The sequence below is a fragment of the Delphinus delphis genome, chromosome 2, assembly GCF_949987515.2.
Source record: "Delphinus delphis chromosome 2, mDelDel1.2, whole genome shotgun sequence".
Lineage (NCBI taxonomy): Eukaryota > Metazoa > Chordata > Mammalia > Artiodactyla > Delphinidae > Delphinus > Delphinus delphis.
In genome coordinates this window covers 63369716-63394111 of record NC_082684.1, presented here as the reverse complement: position 1 = coordinate 63394111, position 24396 = coordinate 63369716, and the positions used below count along the sequence as shown (strand labels likewise).

The 24396-nt window shown below is 34.9% G+C and overlaps 1 protein-coding gene across 7 annotated transcripts in view; it reads right to left on the bottom strand.

Moving 5' to 3' along the window:
• RALGAPA1 (Ral GTPase activating protein catalytic subunit alpha 1) overlaps nucleotides 1-24396 on the bottom strand; it is a 221604-nt gene that overhangs the window by 61089 nt on the left and 136119 nt on the right. For all 7 annotated transcript variants that reach the window (XM_060004676.2, XM_060004671.2, XM_060004677.2 and 4 more), the window contains 5 exons: nucleotides 19663-19731; nucleotides 14012-14146; nucleotides 12861-13044; nucleotides 6053-6917; nucleotides 3511-3582 (listed from right to left, as the gene is read on the bottom strand). In XM_060004676.2, the coding sequence (XP_059860659.1) occupies nucleotides 3511-3582; nucleotides 6053-6917; nucleotides 12861-13044; nucleotides 14012-14146; nucleotides 19663-19731 (1325 nt within the window). The remainder of the gene's footprint in view (nucleotides 1-3510; nucleotides 3583-6052; nucleotides 6918-12860; nucleotides 13045-14011; nucleotides 14147-19662; nucleotides 19732-24396) is intronic.

Sequence of the window (24396 nt, the reverse complement as noted above, 5' to 3'; positions counted from 1 at the left end):
ACTATTTAACACTGTAGTGCCGGTTTTAGTCAGTACAATCAGACATGATGATATAAGAAAATAATGGCATAACTTTTCGAAAGGAGATGACTTGCAGAAAACGATTATATAACTAAGCGAATCCTAAGAGTGAGACAACTATAAAATGTTTAAAATCAACAAGAGAGGAACTTCCCTGGTGGCGCAGTGGTTAAGAATCTGCCTGCCACAGATCAGCTCAGTGCTTTGTGACCATGTAGAGGGGTGTGATAGGGAGGATGTGAGGGAGACGCAAGAGGGAGGAGATATGGGGACATATGTATACGTATAGTGATGCACTCTGTTATAAAGGAGAGACTAACACACCATTGTAATTATACTCCAATAAAGATGTTTAAAAAAAGGGGGGGAATAAGAAAAAAGAAAAAAAAAGAGAAATAAGACTTAAAATAAAATTGAAATAATAAAATTAGTATATTTAATCAAAAATAAAGAATCTGCCTGTCAATGCAGGGGACACGGGTTCGAGCTTTGGTCCATGCCATGGAGCAACTAAGCCCATGCGCCACAACTACTGAAGCCTGTGCACCTAGAGCCCGTGCTCCGCAACAAGAGAAGCCACCGCAATGAGAAGCCCGTGCACCGAAAGGAAGACTAGCCCAACTCTCCACAACTAGAGAAAGCCTGCACACAGCAACAAAGACCCAATGCAGCCAAAAATAAATAAATAAATTTATTTTAAAAAAAAAACAAACGAGAGAATTCATTAAAGTACCTGGATACAAAATATAATGGGGGGAAGATTCTACTCAGAATAGCAACACAAAAGTAAAATACCCCTAAAGGTAATGTCTGGGTATCAGAATAAATAAAAAACACTCCATGATTGTGAATGGGAAGAATGATGATAATAAATGTGTTTATTCTTCCCATAGGAAAGTTTTATTGCAAATCAAATCAAAATAGCAATGGGATTTCGTTTTCTGGAAAACAACAGCATAATTCTAATCAATAACGTGTTTCTGGAAGACAAAACAGGCGAGAACATCTAAGAAAAGAAGAATGTGTGTGGGTGGGGTGAGGAAGAAGACTGAGCCTATCAGATACTAAATTATTAAGCTACAATAAATTAAACAGTAACATCTCCACAAAATTGATAGACCAATCAATAGAAATGAACAGATAGCTTTGAAACAGCTTAATATTTGATAAAAACAATATCAAATCAATGGGAAAGATATGGATTATTTAACAAATTATAGAAATAGACTATTTTCCAACATTCAAGGTGGTTCCATTTCTCATTCCATAAATCAAAATGCATTCCAGAAGGAATAAATATAAAATAATTACCACTCTAACCAAATACTTAAAAATCTAGAAGGAAATGTAACAATGTTTAATTGATTTCAAGATAGAACTCTCTAAGCACAGCAAACAATTGAAGAAATTAAAAACAAAAAGATTGAGAGATATAATTACTACATAAAAATGGGTTGTTAAACAACCTGTAGTTGTTGAAAACTGAAGACCAAACGACAAACTAGGAGAACTCCCACAATAAATACAAAAGTTAATCCTTAACGCATATACATATGTAAAAGAGCTCTTACAATTAAGAAAAATTCCTAAATAGAAAAACAGAAAAAGGACACTAAGAGAGAATTTAGAAATTTTTTACAAATATATGAAAAATATTAACTTCACTAGTAATTAAAAACTATAAATTAACGAGATACCATGATTCGCCCCTCAAATTATAAAGGATAAGAAAATGTCATCAATATCTTTTGCTGGACAGGCTGAAGTTATACAACATTGGTAGGATTAGAAATGAGTACTTAATGGAAAGCAATTTTATATATGGCCTGAAAAAAGTCCTTATGCTTTGACCTAATAATTCTATTTCTAGGAATCTATTCTAGGGCAAGAAATTAAAAACAACTCAAATGTCCAAAAATCATAGAACTTGGTGCCATAGAATTTTTTTTGAAGAATATCAAAATGGCTGAGAAAATGCTAATATAGAGTTTTTTAAAAGACATAAATTACTATACATTACTATGATTCCAGTTTTGTAAAACAAACAAAAATCATACATATGTCTATCAAAAAGACTGAAAATATATAAAGAAATGCTAACAAGTCTTATGAATAACAATAGTTTTATTTTTGTTTTATATTTTCTATAATCAAAGAAATTATACATTATTTAAAAAAATTATTCTGAGAAAAGCTAAAAACAACAAAAACCAGTTAGGAATGACAGGAAATGAATAAAAAATTATATTTTTCTATAAATTTGGTAGTAAAAGGCATGAAAGGGATGTACTATAGCTTGAAAGGATAGTAACTGAGGAAAGTTTTGTTTTGTTTTGTTTTAAAGGCAGATAACAAACATGCTTATGGTAAGAGAAGTAAGTAGAAATACAAGATAAAGAAGGGATAACTTTTTGAAGATCCTACACCAGGCTGAGAAAGTAGGAAGCAGAAGTATATAAAGAAAAAAAGCTTTTCTGATGCGGAAAGTGAGCAAGAGAAGATGGCTCAATACAGAAAATTTTAAAAGACGAAGATGTAAGGCCTATTTGTTTTGATGTGGGAAAGGTCTGAATCATCTTCACTTTGCATTCCTGTAGAATAGTGATGGCAGGGTGAATGGCTTGTTACAAACTAGTTTCCCAATTGTCAGAATCACTGGATTTAATTAATGAACATATGTGACTAACCTGTGTTAAAATGTGAATGTGTGGAGGAAGAAGAAAGGTTAAGAAATACTGTTCTAGCAGATTGTCTTTTCACATAGGTCAAACCTTTGAAGTGAATTCTTACGAGGTTAGAGTAGAGATGACCTTTTGACTATAATGCTAGGCTTGAGGAACAAAGAAGTGGTTTATAACAATTACTCTGAGAAGTAAAGTAAAAGTGAACAAGGGATAAAAAATCTGCCAAACAGCAGAGATGGCATTGTTGAAGTAAAGGTGCATGAATATACAGTAACTCTCTATATCACACTGGTTTGATAATTTTCTCTAGTAATATACTGCTGCCCAGGAGTAGAGAAAGCAGTCGTTAGGAATGATTCTAATTAGAGAACTGGTTATGGAAATAAATATATACACACACACATATATATGTGTGTATATATATACTTAAGCAGAAGAACAGTTTTGAGGGTGCAAGATAAGGCATTTTAAAAATGGTTGACAATATGTGAGTTTGCTGAACAGAAAGGTAAGTGGAATCAGAGCTGGGTGGACAAACTGACTGTGGGAACAGGAAAAGCAAAAAACTGAAGACAAAAGTATAAAACACCAGTCAAGTGTTTATTATTTATAAACAATCCAAAGATACCAAACATTTAAATGCAGCTGTACGTTTTTCTAAAAATGGTATTTCTAAGGTATATATAAATGAAAAACAGTTTCTGCTCAGAAAGTTATAATTCAACAATACAGTATTATTCACACACAAACAGAGAAATAGCTGACAGGTGACAGAGATAAACCTGAAAATTTCCCAACAACTTACCACTGTCTTGAGTCCAAGTTCCTAAGTTCTCTAAGTAGTTTTTCATTTTTCTTCAAGAGATGAAAGCTCCTCCTAAATAGAGAGATTTATAAACATTTTCATCACGTTTGCAGTGAACGACATGACAGTTCTGGAAATACTTTCCAGTCTACTCATGCAACTCTTATACTTTTCTTGCCTTTTCATACTTCTAACACAAAGGAGAACAGACCCTAAAAAAAATGTAAAGAATATATGTCATTATTTCTACCCAGGCCCTCATACATTTCTGCTAGTGGATCATAATCTACTGGCCACTTAAATGTTTCCTTGCAGATGCTGTGAGTTTCCCAAACTCATATTCAGGAAAATGGATAAAAATACTTATAGGTTCCTTCTCAAGAGTTTCATAAAAATATGTGAGAAAGTTGTTCCTCACGAGAAATAAAATATTCACAAAATCTAAATCATTACCAAATAAGGATGTGTAATCCAGATGGAATTTGTTTTTTTTTCTTGTTTTACATTATATGTATTTTTCTACACTACAAAGCAGTGTGTAAATTTTACCAAATACATTACATAGGTGCTAAATTATGTACAAATTATATTCATGAAATCAATGCTTGCTGTGGTAAAATATAGCTTCCCATCTTTAATTTTTCTCAAGAGACAACGTATGGACCATTCTACAGCAAAAGAGAGTAGAATAAATTTATATTAGTGGCAATTACCTGTATGTGGACATACCATAAGGCAAATTGTTTTCCTGATACAACATGGCTTTCCCATAAGGCAGAGGATACGCCCTTCTAATAAATGGAAGGGTTTAAACCAAGTAAGATTATAAACACTAGGTAAGCAAGTAGAATTCCAATTCATTGCTTCACATGCATTTGAATTACTTTAAGATTTATGCATCCAGTGATATCTGAGCTCCCCTTCTACTATAAACTGAACAAAAACAATACATTCAATAATGCTTCTTCTTCCACTTCCCTACAGCTTTTAGTATCATAGAAATTTTAAAAATCAATTTTAAAGATAAATTTTAAAATATTTTTAATATTTAAAAATATTAATAATGCTTTACACTAGTGTACAATTTTAGTATTTTATGTACATTATCTAATTTAATTCTTACCATCATGTGAGGTAGGAGTTATTTCCTCAATTTGCAGACTGTAACCCGAGGCTCAAAGTTTAAGTGACTCTAACCTGGATCTTTTGCTTTAAGTCTCATGCCCTTTCATTTAACTCCTACTTAACTTACTTCAAAACTGTGTGTGTACTGCAAGTTTTCAATGAGGTTTTGCAATATGCATAAGAGAAAACAAAATTTAAAAAAATGAAATCCAGATTCTTTTCTTGATTTGATGCTAAATCCTGAGTTAATTTCTCTGATACAAACAAGAAATGATCATATCGCTGTTTGTCTAAAAAAAAAGTTAGGCTTATGTGCCATAATAAGAAATATACATTTGGGCTGTGTCCCCAGTTCCTGACACAGAGGTCCTAAAACCCTTGTAATTTCCTGAGTGCTGGAGGTTAACAGGAGAGTCTTACACAGACCTCCTAAAACCTTTGGAATTTCCTGGGTAATAAGAGCATCTTTTGTTCTAATAAGGTGACTCTTGGTGGTGTCCCGGATAACTTCAGGATGGTGCCTCATCACCAGAAAGAGCAAGCCATGATTAGGATCTTGAAACTTTCAGCCCCACCTCTGGGGAGAGAGAGGAACTGGAGACTGAGTTAATAATCAATCATGCCTACATGATAAGACCTCTGTGAAAATCCCTAAATTATGGGATTTGGAGAGCTTCCAGGTTGGTGAACACATTCAGGGTGCTGGGAGGGTGGCACACTGCAACTCCATAGGGACAGAAATTTCCACACTTGGAATCCTTCCAGACTTTACCCTATGTCCCTCTTCACCTGGCTGTTCATCTGTATTCTTTAACTATCCTTTGTAATAAACTGATAAATGTAAGTAAATGTTTTACGAATCATTATAGTTAATTTTCATACCCAAGAAGGGGGTTGTAGGAACCTCTGATTTACAGCCAGTTGCCCAGAAGTATGGGTGACCCAGACCTGCAATTGATGTCTAAAGTGGGGGGCAGTCTTGTTGGTCTGAGCCCTTAACTTGCCTGTGCTAACTCCAGGTATTGTTGAAACTGCTTGGTGTGGAAAACTCACACATTTGGTGTTAGAAGTGTTATAAGAAAAAACAGTTTTTCCTATTAGCTTACATGAAGGTTGGAAAAAACAAGATTTTTTTCAATTGTATGAGCTATGAGTTCTAAGTCAGATAGTTATACTAGTCATTATGAAAATGTTAAAGTTAATTTATTACATTAAGTTATCTTTTTATTCCCTTGAAACCTGATTATGACTCAGTAGACGCAAAAAAAAAAAAAAAAAAAAAAATCTGCCCACTGGTCAAAGAACTAATTGGTAGGTAAAATTTAGTGAGGGAAACAACAGAGACTAAAATGCTGATCATAAGATGAATAAGACTGATATTTTTTTAAAAAAGGAAAAATTTCTCCTTTATTCTTACCTTTTGTCCCAGGAATTCATTCCCAATATACTAAGAAGCAATCTGCAATAATAAAATGCTGACTGAGGTTTCTGAGGTGTTGGTTCATCTTGCTCCACAGCTTTCATGTTTAAGTCATTAAAGTGTTTCTCAACAAATTCTTTTTCCTCTGTATGCTGCTTAAGGATAGCGTTAATAACATCATTTTCCTGTTTTTCAGAAATGCACACAGGCTGTGGAGCAGGAATATTAAGTGAGACTCCAGTCCTCTGTAAGCATTCAGGACTAGTTACACCTAAATACTGCAAAAGCTCGTCAAGAACATCTTCTTCATCTCTTATTGTATCCCAAGTTGGTACAGTTTCTCTAAATCTTCTTCTAAACTGGAGGGAAACCCCATCTTTAACTGTTATATCTTCTAAGCATTCATGAGATGTAGAAGGCTCTTCTGGCTTCTCTTGGTGAGACAATGAAAGTATAAGAGATGTAGGTTCTGACAAACCACTTACAAGAGGTGGTCCATACAGGATGGCAGAATCCCATGAATATTTTCCAGAAAGATCACGTACTATAATCCTGACATTTGAATTGGCTGATGCAAGGCCAGCAGATAAACCTCCTCCAGGTATACTCTCTTCAGATCTGATCTGGATACAGGACACTAAGGTTGTATTGTTCAACACAAAGAACTGAATATTTGGACTCTCAAAGAGTTCAGGAGAAAGTTCAGTGCTTTCACTGTAATGATTGTCGTGATTTTCACACACCTGACTTGTTAACATAGCAGGACCACCACTCATTGGATAATGGCCCAAGTGATTTACCAGATGTGTAATAACAGTGCGGGCAGCTATAGAGATTAATCCTTGTTGCATTTGAGTTTTCACTAGAAATAAAAAATATAATAAGTGAGTGGGAATACTGCTGCTTCCTAGGAAGTCATATAAGAATGAAACATTAGACAACAAATGCGGATTCCATCACATTATCAAAATCACATTCAAATATTTGAGTAAATATTAATATTTTCAATTTAGAGTATGTACTACAAGAATGATAACGAAGAAGAAAACTGTTCTTTGATGAAGTTTTGTTCATTTTTATAAGAAAGCCCTCTTTGAAAATTTTGCTTATGGATTCATAATTTAAACTAAGGCTCTTAAATGTACATCATACCTTCAAAGAAGGTTCAAAAGTGTTATAAATCACTTGAAATCACTTAGCACCCAGATTAAAAAGTCAATGAAATCCAACTGTTAAGTTTCTTATATTATGAGGAGATTCAGAAACATAGTTTGCAGCATGCCTTAAACGGCATTTAATTACGGCTTTTATGGATGATGTAAAAGTGTCAGAAAAAAGTGATCTTTCACTAAACTTTAGGAGTCAGGATCAATTTAAATAGTGAGTCAGTGTAGCCAGCATATGCCAAGGAAACTTTATTTTAAAGGAAAAAATATTTTATGGCCTGCTTATTTTTCTAAGGCATTAAAGAGATCAGGAGCATATCTATATGAGTAACTTAAAAACAAACAAACATAGGAAATGGTAAAAAGAGAAGCTCAAAGAATATAGTAGTAAGAGGGCTGAAGAGGCAAGGTGCCTAATGTCACGACCTGAAGGAGGAGAAAAAGGAGGGGAGGGTGGAAGGAAGACAAAGAATACAGAAAGAGAGTAAAGGGAGAAAGGAGGAAGTGCAGATAGACAATAACTTGTCCAAGCCCACTAGCCAAAGACTGCCAGTGTGATTCTATAGAGGGTTGATGTAGAAGCCACTTATGTAATGAGTGGTGTCAGGAAGTGGGGACAACTGGGTTAACTTGATACTTTTCATCTAGGAGGTGGGAGGAGAGTTGACATTAGTAAAGACGTACTAATCATTCATGTTAGAAGAGGGCGTTCAGTTGTGTGTTTGTGTGTGTTGATAGTGTTCTTGTCTGTCTTATATACAAGGTTACAGAATAATCATGTCTCTGTATTGTTCTACCACAGTGATATTGTCTGAGCATTGTTATATTCTGAAAGTTAATCATTTGGGAATACTATGGCCTAGCTACCAGAATAAATATAGATTTGAAAATGTCCTGATGATCAAAGTATTACCTACATAAAATAAATTCCTTAATTTCGAGTGTACTTTGTGATGAATTTCAGTAACTATATAGAATTGTATAACCACCAACACAATCAATATATAGTAAAATTCTCACATCAAAGGAAGATAAATTTTATTTCATGTAAATTATACCTCAATAAACTCAACTTTAGAACGTTTATAAGGGAACTAGGTTGTACACTGCTGATATGATTACTTAAAAAGAGGCAAGAAAGAAGAACAATGTTATATTTTCGAGGTTGTAGCCCTCAAGATTCAGAACCGACACCACTGGGTACAGGCAAAGAGTCAGCAACAAATCAGCTGCTATGCCATTAATACCAATAACATCTTCTCCATTATTCCAACTCTAAAAAAGAACAGTTTTCTGTGGACTTTGGTTGATTTTGAAATGTTACTGAGTGTCAAACTTTTAATCTTCCATAATCAAGTTTTATTTTACATACATGTATATATAAACATTTTCAGTTTACTTAAAAGGTTCCAATTACATTGAGCTGTTCTTTGATGATAGTATGGCTAGCTCTGAAAATGAGCTATTCAACACTAGATAACAACACTAAATGATTAACCTTAACTCAATCCTACATTTTCAAGACCTATTATGGTAAAGTAAAAAGATATGCCACTGAATGATGAGAAACAGAGGGGTGATTTGAATCTAGTGCCTGCTTTTGCTTCTCTAATTATAACTTAGATTTTAATGAGTGTTCACACTGTAAGAGGCCTTGCAGATAATCTAGCCAATACTTCTCATTTTGCACTTGAGGGTTCACAGAAATTCACTGATTACACTTAAAAAATAAATTAGGATTTCAGAAGTAGGTAGAAGCATTTTCTTTCCTAAGCTGCTTCTCCAAATTCAGGAGATATATATATATATATATATATATATATATATATATATATATATATATATATATATATATATATATATATATATATATATATATATAAAGGGATAGAAACCTCTCAACTTGTTAATTTGGCAGTTAGGTTTATTTGGATTTATTTTTGAATCGTAAGCTACAGAACATACACATCTTTCTTCTATATATCTTAGATATAAAGAAACATATGAAATTCTCTAATGTAGAAATTCAAAATGAAATTCTAAAATAACCAGCCTTGTGAGAAAATGCAAAATGAAGATATCGATGCTTCTAAGGCTTTGTGTAACTAGCATTCATTTAAAAAAGTCTATTCAAGGTTGTCTTTTCATATTGTCAGATTAAACAAACCCTACAGCATTTGCAGCAAACCCGTAATTACTGATTATTATGGCATACAAAAGCAGCAAGACATAAAAAGCTGCTGCAATTCACTGCACTGTAATAGAACATGCAGAGGAAGTTAATTTTGGCAAATGCTTTAAATATGAGCTTTGCATAATATGTATAGGTGAAACTATAATTAAGACAGAATGAATTCTTTGGAGCCTCCTTTCACTCTGACCCTGCAAATGATGACTTTTTGCTAATAAGACTACTGCCATTTGACAAAAAGCCAACTTCACTACCTTGCTTTATTCTTTAGTAAATTTAATAATTACAGCTACTCCTGCCAATAATTCTCAAATCAGACTTGTTCAATCCAATACTGAGCTTATTAGGGACACTCTATGTTTAGAAATCTTTGGCCAAAAAAGTACTTGAAGATGATGAAGCATGCCTTAGACAAGGGCACAATGATTAGCCATTTCTGCCACATTAAAAAAAACCCACAGCATGTAGTCACTACAGACCACAGAATCACCTGCTGCTAGCTCACAGCTGTTCCTAAAAGGTTCTGCATTTATCTGGTCCTTAATACCTTTAAGAAAGTCCAAAGGGAACAACTTTAATACATTTAGAGAATAGCACCCTACAGAGTATTTGGTATCAATATAAAGCTCATCTGTTTAAAACCTTTACACCTTTCTGTCTTTTACAGTGACTGTTAATGGCACAGTAAATTTGCATGAAATACATTAAAACTTCCCTTTACATAAGTAAACTATTTATTTCACCGTTTAAGAAATACACTATCCTGCCCTGAATCAAAGTTTATCATTTTACACCTTTAAAAATGCAAAAAGCAAAGAATATGTTCATATAACTTTGTCCTTAAGTAAAAAAAACACTGTATTGTACTATGCCAAATCTAAAGAAATAATTACGTCACCTGTATCAATTATTGTCTGAATTATTTTTCCTATATTCCTATTTCACTTGTATATATGTGTTCTAGACAAATTATCAGCTATTTGTGATCAACCCAAAACCCTAGCCCTGTTTCCTTGATGTGTAACTTTATATCTTCACTTGCATTCTATGTCATCAATCCATTACCACCGCCACATCCTAAATGTTTTAATCATTTATAACTATTCTGCCTTTAAAAATCAAACTCTTCCTTGATAGTTTACTCTTTGACCACAACCTCCTAGTCTAGTGATTTCCCAATTTTGTTTTGTAGAGCCTGGGAGAGGGTTGTTGCAGATGAATGGGAGAGAAGTCAGCACAATCCCTGCTGCAGCTCTACTTTAAAAAGTTTTACAAAGTGGACTTCCTTGTGAAATTTATTTGAAGAGGTTCCACTGCTTAAAAACTCATTTAATAAACCACTGTCCTAACATACTGATATGCTCTGTGGTTCTCAACCTTGGCTGCATATTGATCACCTGCAAGGTTTTAAAAATCCCAGCAATCCCAGATCAATATATCAAAATCTCTATGGATGGGACCAGACATCAGTATTGTAATATGCAGCCAAGGCTGAGAATCACTGTTCTAATTTGTTATTAACAACCACATCTACTTTCTGCATCACCTCTACTTTCTTCCAGCTTATTACCCATTTCCTAGCATCAGTTCAATCCTTACCAACCCTAGATTCTATAACTAAACCATATATCAACATTCTGAAAGCCATTGTTCCCTTGTATATCTGCCAGGTCCACCTTACTGAATGTTGACTGGTGCAACCAAAATTTTGCAGTTTCCATTTTCTACTGGGCCCTCAGTAACTTCTGTCAGTCCCCTTAATTTACTTCCACCTTCTTCTTTCTGGTCGCAGAGGAAGGGCTAATATTAACACCTAATCTTTCCAGCTCACCTCTCAGGAACTTCACTCTATTAATGATCCCCTTACTAACTTCCTTCTCAGCTTATCATTGAGTTTAACTGTCTTTAGAACTTCTTTAATCCTGAATAATCTTTTAACTTATCTATTGTTTTATCATTTTTCTTTGCTTTTTTAAAATAAAAAAGTCAAGCTTTTTAAAGAGCACTTTTGACAGATGGCTCTACTTCCTTAACTTCTGCTTGCTCTTCAACCCACAGCCATCCACTTCTGTCTCCTACTTTTCTGCTGAAACTAAAGTAGATATATTTGTCAGCCTTTTTGTACTTGATATCTTTATCATTTAATATCATTGGCCAGTCTTTAAAAAAATCTTTCTCTTCTCTTTGTTTCTGAGAAACTACTCTCTCCTGGTTTTCCTTCCTTTCCAACTTTTTCTTCTCAGAATACACACACCCATGTAAAAACATATTCCTAACAAAGACCCCTTTGCTAAGACCTAGATCTGCATGTACAATCAATTGTACTAGATCTAGATCTCTTCATATGAATATCCAACAGGCACTCTGAGCTAAACCATTTCCAATACTGCCGTCCTGATTTTCCCTCCTAATCCTTTAAACTTTCTCATATTCTTAGTCTAGTTTAGGGAAAATATAACCAATTTAACCCTTTAGCAACTCTTGCTTGGCCTATTGCAACAGCATCATGATTGGTCTCTCTGATCCTGAGTTAACCACCCTAAAATCAATCTAACATACTAGAGATCAGCACACTTTTTCTGCAAGGGGACAGAGAGTAAATTATCTTCAGCTTTATGGGCCATGCTATCTCTGTCCCAACTACTCAACACTACTATTACTACACAAAAGCAGCCATAATGACACACAAATGAAGAGCATGCATGTGTCTCAATAAAACTTTCTTTATAGAAACAGGTGGCAGGCATGGGCCATAGTTTGCTGACGCCTATAAAATACTACTATCAAAGTGCTCTTAATACTAATTTTATCATGTATATCAGTGGGCCCCAACCTTTCTGGCACCAGGGACCAGTTTTGTGAAAGAACTTTCCCGTGGATGGGGGGTGGGGTGTGGAGGGATGGTTCAGGCGGTAATGGGAGCAATGGGGAGCGGCAGATGAAGCTTCACGTGCTTGCCCGCTGCTCACCTCCTGCTCTGCGGCCCAGTTCCTAACAGGCCGTAGACCAGTACCAGTCCGTGGCCTGGGGGTTGGGGACCCCTGATGTATATCACCTCCTTAAAACCCTTCAGTAATTGCTGGGTTCCTCTGGGCTACCCCTGTATCTTGAATGTACTTTTGTTTTAATATGTACTCATATCATAAGGTTACTTGTTTATATCTTTCCCTTTTATCAGAGAGTAAACTCTCTGAATGTAAAAACAATGTGGTTAAAAAACTTATCAGAATAACTCAGAAGTATAAAGGGAATGTCATCACATATAATCTTAGGAATTGTGTATCTGAAGTTGTTTCTTAAACTAAAAATGAACTTAGCTATAACGTACATGTCAAGGTAAACAATTACCAAGTAAGATATATTATCCTCCAGTATTTCTACCCAGGCCTCAAATCATACCTTGGGAGAACCCAAGCAACAATACTGTCCTGAAGAGAATTCATTTTACCTTCTGTTACTGGCTGGAGTTTAGAAGATCGTTCCGAATCAGGGGAGTGCAGAGGTTCAGGCTCTTTTAGGCTTTCCAAATGCATAAAAGGATCATAATCTACAGATGCCAAATCAGAGAGGCTTAATGGAAAATACCTTGGATTGCTAAAACACTGAGATCCATAAACACACCCATGTAATACCTGAAAATACAGGGGAAAAAACATACCAAGTTTTCCTTTTAAGTGAAAATAAATACATAAAGAAAAAGGAGAAAACAAGTCAACTACTAATACAAGTACTTGACAAAAATTTTAAATATTTAAACACTTAGCTCTTCAATCAAGGTAAAATTTAATCTAAAAAAGAAGAATGAGCAAAATTTAACTAACGATTCTCATATTCAACAAAGACTTCTTTCAAAATTTTGCAATGAAACAACAGTGTCTTGTAAGAAGTACTTTTTAATTATCCCTAGTACCATAAGATAAATCTATGTTCTTAGAAAACACCTAGCTCAGAGTTTCCCTGGTGGCGCAGTGGTTGAGAGTCCGCCTGCCGATGCAAGGGACACGGGTTAGTGCTCTGGTCCGGGAAGATCCCGCATGCCGTGGAGCGGGTGGGCCCATAAGCCATGGCCACTGAGCCTGCGCGTCCGGAGCCTGTGCTCCGCAACGGGAGAGGCCACAACAGTGAGAGGCCTGTGTATCGCAAAAAAAGTAAATAAAAAATAATAATAATAAAAAAAAGAATCTGCCTGCCAATGCAGGGGACACGGGTTCAACCCCTGGTCCGGGAAGATCCCACATGCCACGGAGCAACTAAGCCCGTGAGCCACAACTACTGAGCCTGCACTCTAGAGCCCGCAAGCGACAAATACTGAGCCCATGTGCCACAACTACTGAAGTCCGTGCGCCTAGAGCCCGTGCTCTGCAACAAGAGAAGCCACCACAATGAGAAGTCCACGCACCGCAGCTAAGAGTAGCCCCCGCTTGCCGTAACTAGAGAACGCCCAAGCACAGCAAGGAAGACCCAATGCACCCAAAAATAAATTTATTAAAAATAAATACCTAGCTATAAAACAATGAAAATGTAATACTAAGAAATGTTATTTCTTTAGGTTTTAAAAACCCTTGGTTACCAAATAAATAATAAAGCAAAGAAGTTTACCTTATAAATACAGTTGAGGACAGATTTTTCTATTTTATCATTTTCTGCTCCTGTTGCATGGACTGGTTGGAGCAGTGTCTTTAGAGGTAAGGCCATGATCCAGTCCAGAAGGCACAGAAGTAAGGATACCACCAACTGAAACAACAACAAAAAAGATCATTATTATTGTAAACTCATAAAATAAGAGTTAAAAATTTAACAGAAATTCACCAACTTATCTTTCGTTTTCCAAAATGTATTTCAGGAACTATCAACTAAGTTCTACCATTAATATTTACCTAGACCTAAATGATTTTAAGATGTATATGAACATTACTGTGGGTTTCTCCCTTATATTTTAGGGCAAGCAAGCACAATGAAACCTTAAGCATAATAAAAACAGGAACATTAAAATTATTATTATTTTTTAATTAATTAATTAATTTTTGGCTGCGTTGGGTCTTCATTGCTGCACACAGGCTTTCTCTAGTTGCGGCGAGTGGGGGCTACTCTTCGTTGTGGTACGTGGGCTTCTCATTGCAGTGGCTTCTCTTGTTGTGGAACACGGGCTCTAGGTGCGTGGGCTTCAGTAGTTGTGACTCGCGGGCTCTAGAGCACAGGCTCAGTAGTTGTGGCACATGAGCTTAGTTGCTCCATGGCACGTGGGATCTTCCCAGACCAGTGATTGAACCCGTGTCCCCTGCATTGGTAGGCGGATTCTTAACCACTGCATCACCAGGAAAGTCCCCAAATTATTTTTAAACAAACATAAAAACACTGAGCTTAAAAGACAACAGACATCAATTAGCTATTCTTACGTAATGCACAAGAAATGGAACACAAATGAAAGGTTTTAGTTCATATGTATTATAATCATTTCCACATTTCTTTTCTAATTTAACACCTCACTGAGCAACCTGCCAGAAAGACTATCTTAACCACTTTCTGATACTCTTACTAATTACATTAAATGAATTTTTCTACTGGACACGTTTAAACTGATGGATGTTATAAACAAAACACTGTTACCTAAAATGTAGAGTAAAACAGCAGTATCTACGTGGTCCATTTTATTGAATAAAGAATCACAATTAGTACCATAAAAGTGTCAATCAAGTAGCAATAAGAGATACACTGATCTTTAGAATCAAAGACCAACTCTCCAACTCAAAGAGTAATGCTGGCCTAAATCTCACAACACACCCTCCAGAAGAACAATAAAGAACAAAAAGAACCAATAAAATATCACAAAACCCACATCCTCAGTATAACCAGAAAACAGAACATTCAAAATTCAATTATCTGTGAGTAGAAAATACACACAGCAAATCCAACAAGCTTTTACCCATTCTCCCACTGCAAGCTCTCATGAAGAGTGAGGGTAGTTTGGGTAAGCTGTAAAAGAGAGAAGGAAACCAGGTACAAACCAAAAAACCAAGCCCCCCAAAAAAGGTCTACCCTAAGTGTGAGAATAATGAAAAACATGTACTGGTAGATAGAGTACTGAGTAGAAGGAAAGTATTTAAAAGTAATGCAGGAAAGGTAATACTTTGCGGGAGAAAAATGTTAAAAGGGAATGGAGAGACACCTTGTGGAAAACATAATGTGAAAAGAAAAATGAAAAGAGAAATTTAAGACCTTGCAAGATTTTTACAATTTTTTAAAACTGATGGTTCTGTAATTCCTCTCCCACCTTAGTGTCATCCAATGAAAACACTATACTTTGTTAAACTGCCAGAAGAGGGAGCTCTTGAAATAGGAATCTTATAAACCACCCCAAGCCACCAACCTTGTCCACAGAAATGCAGACAGTCTTCATCTATAAAAAACTACTATAAAAAGAAAACAGAAAATGAGAATCTTAAGCAATTCAGCTGATGAAAATTCCTGCCCACCAAAACCAATAATGAAGCAGAAGAAAACTATAACACAACCTTCTAATCTAAATTAAATATTGTCAAATAAGCATTTAGGTATAGGGGACAACGAAAATCCCATCTTAAATCAGGAATTTAAAAAACTAAGAAGAAATAGACCAAAAAGGGAAGAATTGATTCAAGTCAGGAAAGAAAACTAAAAAATGATAAAATGATATTAGAAATGAAGCCCAAGTTATAAGATGCCTAAGGAAGGATAAGTTAAAAAAAATAAAAAGAAAATTTAATAAGGGGTATTGAATAAAGAGAACAAAAGTGAGACAAAGAAAAAGGTAAAAAATGTCACAGAGAAATGACTGGAATGGAAGACAGAAAAAGAATATCCTATTCATTTAAATGTGGAGTCCCCAAAATCTACATATTGACAAGGCCTACCAGATCCAGGACAAACTGACCTGCAATAATCAACTCTAATACATATCCTGGTAAAACTTGAAAAGTAAGACCTAAAAAAATAAATATATGTGTGTGTGTGTGTGTGTGTGTGTGTGTGCACGCGCGCGTGTGTGTGTATCTCCTTAGAGCCTCCAGGAAAAAACATGAAATAACTTACAAGGACAAGAGAATAAAAATGGCATCATATTTCTCAAAAACAGTATACAAGCAAGGCAACATTAAAAAAAATAAAAACCTCAAGGAAAATAAGTGTGAACCAAGGATTCTTTTCAAGTATCTTGTTGTTACAGAAAAAAATTTACATATGCAAGAGCTTAGGGAATTCTGCATTCATGAGCCCATCTTGAAGAATAAAGATGAACTTCATTTAACCAAGAAGTTGACTGAGGAACTTCAGTAAAAAGTCTAACAGTGAGTATCTGATATATTTAGTTATGGATCTAAGATTTTTTAAAAATGTAGAGATGAGTGTAGAAGAATCATTTGTTATATGACATATGCTAAATGTTACGTGCAGACATAAAGGAACTAAAAATAAAGGTAAAGAGAGAGAAGAAAAGTAACATAAGCTCACTTATTAACATATAGGCAACATATGGGAGATAAAGGATACCATTAAATAATCACAAACCATATAGTATAAAAGGTTAAGAAAGCAAGGGAACAAAGGCATTAAAAAAAGTATACATATAAAGGTAACTACAAGAAAAAAGTACAAAGTTTCCTGAATACCAAAAGAATTTTAAGAGGAACAAAGGAAATACATCATGCAGAGAAAGAAACAGAAAATATAATATGCATAATAATCATAAAATAGAATGACAGAGGTAAGATAAAAAATACAATATATCATAAAAGTGGGTTTAACTTGCCTAATAAAAGAAAAAGATTTTCAATTTGGCTCACAAAGCAAGACGCAAGTATGTGTTGTATTCAAGAGATATAGTTAAACAAAAAGATTCAGAAAGGCTAAAACTAAAGAGATGGAAAAAGGTACACCAGGCAAATTAGAATTCAAACCAAAAAGCATTAATGTTAAAGCTATAATTCAAAATGAAGATAAAACTGTTATGGATATCTATGTATAAAATAACAGTGACTACAAAGGAAAAACCACAGTAGATGCAAGGAAATATAGAAATATTAATAGAAGACTTTAACACACCACTCTCAGTACAAGACAGGTCAAGAATCAAAATATAATCCACATTAACAAAAGTAGAGATCTTCAAAAATGTTTATCAATAGTAAAATGATTTTGTCACCAGAAGAGTCTGAAAACTGCTAGTATAGAAAGTTAAGAAACAGACCCAAGTAATTATGGAACTTGATTATTCATTAAGAGGCAAAGAGGAACTTTTTAATAAAGGGAACTCAGAAATCTGGTTATCCATTTAGGAAAACAACAAAAATTAGATCCCTACCTCAAAAGACAGAAAATAAACTTCAAATGGATGAGGGGTAAAAGTGTAAACAATGAAGCTGTATAAGCACTAGAAGAAAACGTGAAAAGGTTTTCTACCTGTGGCTCAAAATCTAGATACCTAATGAAGTAAAAGATTGATAAATTGACTTACATAAAAAACTCCCTAATATGTAAACATCTGAGGGAAAAATACCAAAATCTGACTGAAAATGTAAAAACATATGAATGGACAATTCACAAAAATAAAGTAAAAAATTAGGCCATTAATAAATATGAGAAGATATTCAACTTCACTTATAAAAAGAGAAAGGTAAATGAACACTACACTGAAATACTATTGTTCCCCTATCAAACGGGCAAAAATTTAAAAATATGTCATACTCTGTGGTTAGGCTCTGGGGAAACATACTCTCATAGTATATGCTTGTAGGAATGCCAATATTTAACATAATTACAATATCTGTTTACCTTTTGACCCAGCAATTCCACTTCTAGGAATACACCCTGAAGACACATTCCAACAATGTAAAAATATACAGACATAAAGTTAGTCACTGCAGCATTGCTTGTAACTGCAAAATTCTGAAAATAATCTCTATGTCCATACATAGAAGAATGACTTGAATAAATTATGAAATTTATAAATTATGGTGCACTCCCTCAATGGAGTACTAATACTATACAGCTGCAAAAAAGAACACAGAAGACCTCTGTGAATTTATTTATTGTGAATTTCCAGAATATACTGTCAAGTGAAAAACCGAAAGTACCAATGAATATCTAAGACTATTATACTTTTGTGTAACAAACAGGAAGAAAAAAGAAAATACAGATGTATCTGCTCATCTGTACAAAATAAAGAAAGGATGGATAAACCACAGACAAATAAATAAATAAAAACAACAGGGATGGGGGAAAAAAATCTCTAAAACAGCAACGTGCCTGTTAACAGCTGCTTCTTTGTTTCATATAGTTCTATGGGAGCTGTGAACGCAAGCCCTTTGGCTTTCAGAGCCAGGTGATTTGGGGACCTGTCCTTGGGTGGCAGGCTTAAAAGGTGGGGTGCCAGACGTATGGGCTAAACTCTTCTCTCCTCAGAGAGAAGGTGGAAATTGGGGGCTTCCTCCTGACTGTATGGAGCTCTGCTAGGGTGGGGTTTATGGCAAGAGTGTGTTACAGCCTTTCCTACCTATTTTTGATGTGGGTATTTTCTTAGTCATTTGATGTGTAGAGGTCACTTGACTAGTTTCTGGATTTCTCTCAGAGGGAATTGCTCCATGTGTAGCTGTATCTTCCATGGGTCCAAGCGAGGAAGAAAATTCAGCAGCCTTCTATGTCACTACGTTGGTGACCCCCCTCTCTGCCTGTTCTTCAACTGCTATCTTCAAGGTGTTATACTTTGCTAACCCTTCTTACTCTACAGCTTCACCTTAAGTGATCTCATATACTCCCACAGTTTAAGAGAACTCATGTGTTGACAATGCCAACAAGAAATCTCAGTGTTACCACTTCTTAATCATATTGTGTTGAAATATCAAGTATGTTTTATTACTTATGTTCTGCCCATTATTTACAGAACTCTGCAGCTGTAATTATGTTTCTGGACCTATTCTCAGTTATTTTCAGGCATAAACAAGACCATAACAAGTAAAAAAATTATAAATGGACAGAATATCCTCCCAGGTTCCTTACAACCCTAAAATTCAAAGACTTTATCAGATGACCATGATTAACTTGAGATATAAACTAAAATGTGATTTAGTTACACTTAAATAATGGAAAGCTATATTTCCAATTATTTTAAACACAAGATTAATTATTGTCTCCCATGTAAATACATATACCTTCACAGTTTTAAAATATAAGTATCTTACTAGGTAACCACATATTAAATATTAAAAAATTTAAATTACCCTCTTGTCCATTTCATAAGATGAAGCTTCTGTACTTGGCAAAAGATGGGTAATAGTGGCTATTAGAATCTGTAGGAAATAAAGAAAATAGCTCAAAATATGTCAAACTAATGGTGCATCCTAAAACTTAAACAATAATGCTAAAGTGATACAAAATCTACTGCTGAAAGTTTATCCAAAATATATTAACATTGTTATTTCAAAGTAATTTTTAATAGGTCAGCTTTTCAAGTACACTTAACTATCAATCATTTACAATCCTAATGTACAGAACCAAAGTTACATATGCTCTGTTAACTATAAATGGATTTCTTACAAATTCAAGTCATGAATCAATATGTATAAACATACAAATAATATATGTTCTGATAGAAAAATGAGAAGACATAGATAAGCAAAAAGATTTATAAAAACCACCTGTAATTTATCACTCAAGACATCTACTTTGCTCAACCAATTAGGTATAGAAGGGATGTATCTCAACATAATAAACACCATATATGACAAGCCCAAAGCTAACACCATACTTAAAAGGTAAAAAGTTAATATCCTTTCTTCTAAAGTCAGGAACAAGATAAGGATGCTCACAACTGCCATTTCTATTCAACACAGTACTGGATGTCCTACCACAGCAATTAGGCAAGAAAAAGAAATAAAAGGCATCCAAGTCTGAAAGGAAGAAGTAAAATTATTTCTGTTTGTACATGACATGATCTTATACATAGAAAATCCTAAAATTCCACCAAAAAAAACCCCGTTAGAACTCATAAATGAATTCACTAAAGCTGCAGGATGCAAAATCAACATACAAAAATCAGCTGCATTTCTATACGCCAACAATAAACTATCACAAAGAGAAATTAAGAAAGCTATCCCATTTACAACAGCATCAAAATCAATAATATACTTAGGAATAAATTTAACCAAGGAGGTGGAAGACTTATACGCTGAAAACTAGAAAACACTAGTGAATGTAGCTGAAGACACAAATAAATAGAAAGATATTCCATGTCATAGATGGGGAAGAATTAATATCGTTCAATTGTTCACACTACCACAGTGGTCTACAGATTCAATGCAACTGAATGCAAAATTCCAGTGGTGTTTTTCTCAGAAATAGAAAAAAACTATCTTAAAATTTGAATGGAACCACAAAAAAACCCAAAGAGCCAAAGCAATCTTGAGAAAGAAGAACAAAGCTGGAGGCGTCACACTTCCTGATTTCAAGCTTTATTATAAAGCTACAGTAATCAAAATATGGTACTGACAGTAAGGTACTGACATAAAAACAGGCATACAGACCTGTGCATTAGAATAAAGCCTAGACATAAACCCCCACATACAGTCAACTAATCTTTGACAAGGGTCCAAGAACACACACACAGCGTTAAGAAAACTGGATATCCATGTGCAGAAGAATGAAACTGGACCCCAATTTTTTTTTTTTGGTCTGCACCGGGTCTTAGTTGCGGCACGAGGGATCTTTTTTTAGTTGCAGCATGTGGCGTTCCCTAGTTCCCTGACCAGGGATCGAACCCGGGCCCCCTGCATTGGGAGCAGGGAGTTTTAGCCACTGGACCACCAGGGAAGTCCCCTGGACCCCAATTTTATACCACTCACAACAATTAACTTGAAATGGATCAAAGGCTTAATATAAAGACCTGAAACCATAAAACTCCTAGAAGAAAACATAGGAAAAGGCTCCTTAACATGGGTCTTGGTAATGATTTTTTTGGAAATCATACCTAAAGTAGAAGCAAAAACAAAAAAATAAACAAGTGGCACTACATAAACTAAAAGCTTCTGCACAGCAAATGAAACCATCAATAAAGTGAAAAGACAACTTACAGAATGGAAAAAAAAATTTGCAAACCATATATCTGATAAGGCGTTAATATCCAAAATATACAAGGAACTTATACCCCCAATAGCAAAACTAACTAAATTTATAAATGGGCAAAGGATCTGAATAGACATTTTTCCAAAGACATACAAGTGGCCAACAGGAACATGAAAAGGTATTCAACATCGGTAGTATCAGGAAAATGCAAATCAAAACCACAATGAAATATCACCTCACCTTTGTTAGGATGGCTATTTGTAAAAAAACAAGAGAGAACAGATGTTGGTGAGGATGTGGAAAAAAGGGAACCCTTATACACTATTGGTGGGAATGTAAACTGATACAGCCATTACGCAAAACAGTATGAAGGTTCCTCAAAAAATTAAAAATAGAACTACCATATGATACCACTCCTGGGTATATATCAGAAGGAAATGAAATCAGTGTCTCAAAGAGATACCTGCACACCCATGCTCACTGCAGTATTACTCACAATAGCCAAGATATGGAACAGCCCTCATGCCTTTCGACAGATGAACAGATAAAGAAATTGTGGTATACATATATACACAATGGAATATTATTCAAGCCATAGGAAAGAAGAAAATCCTGCCATTTATGACAACATGAAAGAAACTGGAGTGCATTACACTAAGTGAAATAAGCCAGACAAAGACAAATATTGTATGGTATCACTTATATGTGGAAAAGTAAAAAAAGCTGATTTTATAGAAACAGAATAGTGGTTGCCAGGGTCTGGGGTCTAGTGAACTGAGATGTAGGTCAAAGGGTACAAATTTTCAGTTATAAAAATAAGTTCTGAGGATTTAATGTATAGTACAGTAACTACAGTTAATTGTACAGTACTGAATATCTTAAAGTTGCTAAGAGTAGACCTTAAGCATTCTCACCATAAAAAAATGTTAACAATGTGAGGTAATGAATATGTTAATTATCTTGATCTTGGTAACCCTTCTACAATATCAAATCATTATGTTATATACTTTAATATAATACAATTATATTTATCAATTATTCCCCAATAAACTTGGGGGGAAAATAAAGAAATTTACTCTCATCTTCCCAGATATTTTGGTATATATACTTGTAAATATACACCTTTTTTTTAAAGAAAGATTTTATAATGTGGCTTTTTAAATTAACATATATTATACACTGAACAGAATATAAATAAAATTGATACAGAGAATATGAAATAAAAGACCTTATTAAAAGAAAGCAAAACATTCTTATAGTGTTATCATTTACCCTGGAAATTTCTTGATCTCATTCAATTTTTTTTTTTTTAAGAATATGTTGGGGGTAGGAGTTTATTAATTAATTAATTTACTTTTGCTGTGTTGGGTCTTTGTTTCTGTGTGAGGGCTTTCTCTAGTTGTGGCAAGCGGGGGCCCCTCTTCATCGCGGTGCGCGGGTCTCTCACTATTGCGGCCTCTCTTGTTGCGGAGCACAGGCTCCAGACGTGCAGGCTCAGTAGTTGTGACTCACGGGCCTAGTTGCTCCGCGGCATGTGGGATCCTCCCGGACCAGGGCTCGAACCCGTGTCCCCTGCACTGGCAGGCAGATTCTCAACCACTGCGCCACCAGGGAAGCCCTCATTCAATTTTTTAATGTGCATGTTAAAAACGTATAGAGGTGGGCTTCCCTGGTGGTGCAGTGGTTGGGAGTCCGCCTGCCGATGCAGGGGACACGGGTTCGTGCACCGGTCTAGGAGGATCCCACATGCCGCGGAGCGGCTGGGCCCGTGGGCCATGGCTGCTAAGCCTGCGCGTCTGGAGCCTGTGCTCCGCAACGGGAGAGGCCACAACAGTGAGAGGCCCGCGTAACGCAAAAAAAAAAAAAAAAAAAAAAAATGTATAGAGGCAAATTTACTGTATTTTTATTGTATGCTATTAAATTTTTATAAATGATTGCTTCATGTAGAAAAATTCCTCTAAACATAATTTATACCATAAAAGGCTTTACACACTAATAGAATCTAGTATATTAGATTAATACTTAATACTGGTAATAGAACTGGGCTTCTATTCCTAACTATGTAAGTAGGTAACCATTAGTGAAATGCTCTACTATTTTAGAATTTCATTTCTTCATTCAATTAGAGGTAAAGTATAACCATTTATCTGTAGGCACTGGCCACTATAATGTACAGTGAAGCAATCTGCAAAAACTCTACACACCTAAGAATTACTTAGATAAGTATTAATAATATATAAACTACGAAGAAAATAAGGGAAAGGATTTGGAGGCCTTCAAATGAACAAAAAAAATATGCTTACTTAAAGAACACCTTAACTTTCAACAGAATAATCAATCTTAAAGGGTAAAATTTTCGAGTTTTAAAATTTCAAATGTTTTAATACTAATAGACATATATATGAACATTCACATTTACATCCAGTTATCATGTCCTGCATGATAACAATGGTAGCTGCTGCCAACATTTATTAAAACTTATGTCCCATCACTTTTATGGCAAAAAGTGCTCAGCGTGTTACATATATTTTCTCATTTAGTCTTCAGAGCAACTCTGTGAGGTAGGTATTTTTATCCCAAATGTAAAGATAAAGAAAGCCAGAATTTAGAGGACTGAGTAATTTGTTGACAAAGTTAGTAAATGGCAGAGTCAGGGGTTAGTTAAACCAGGTCTAACCTTCAAACTCAACCTCTTAACCATAATGCTATATATTCAACTCAACAGATTATTTACCTAAGAGATTCTACATGCAAGTCATCCTAGGCATAGAAAATAATGAAGAAAAAAATGCCATTGTCTTAAAGAAGCAGCTCAGAATTTTTAAAAAAAAATATTTATTATTTGGTTGCATCAGGTCTTAGTTGTGGCACGCAAGCTCCTTAGTTGCGGCTCA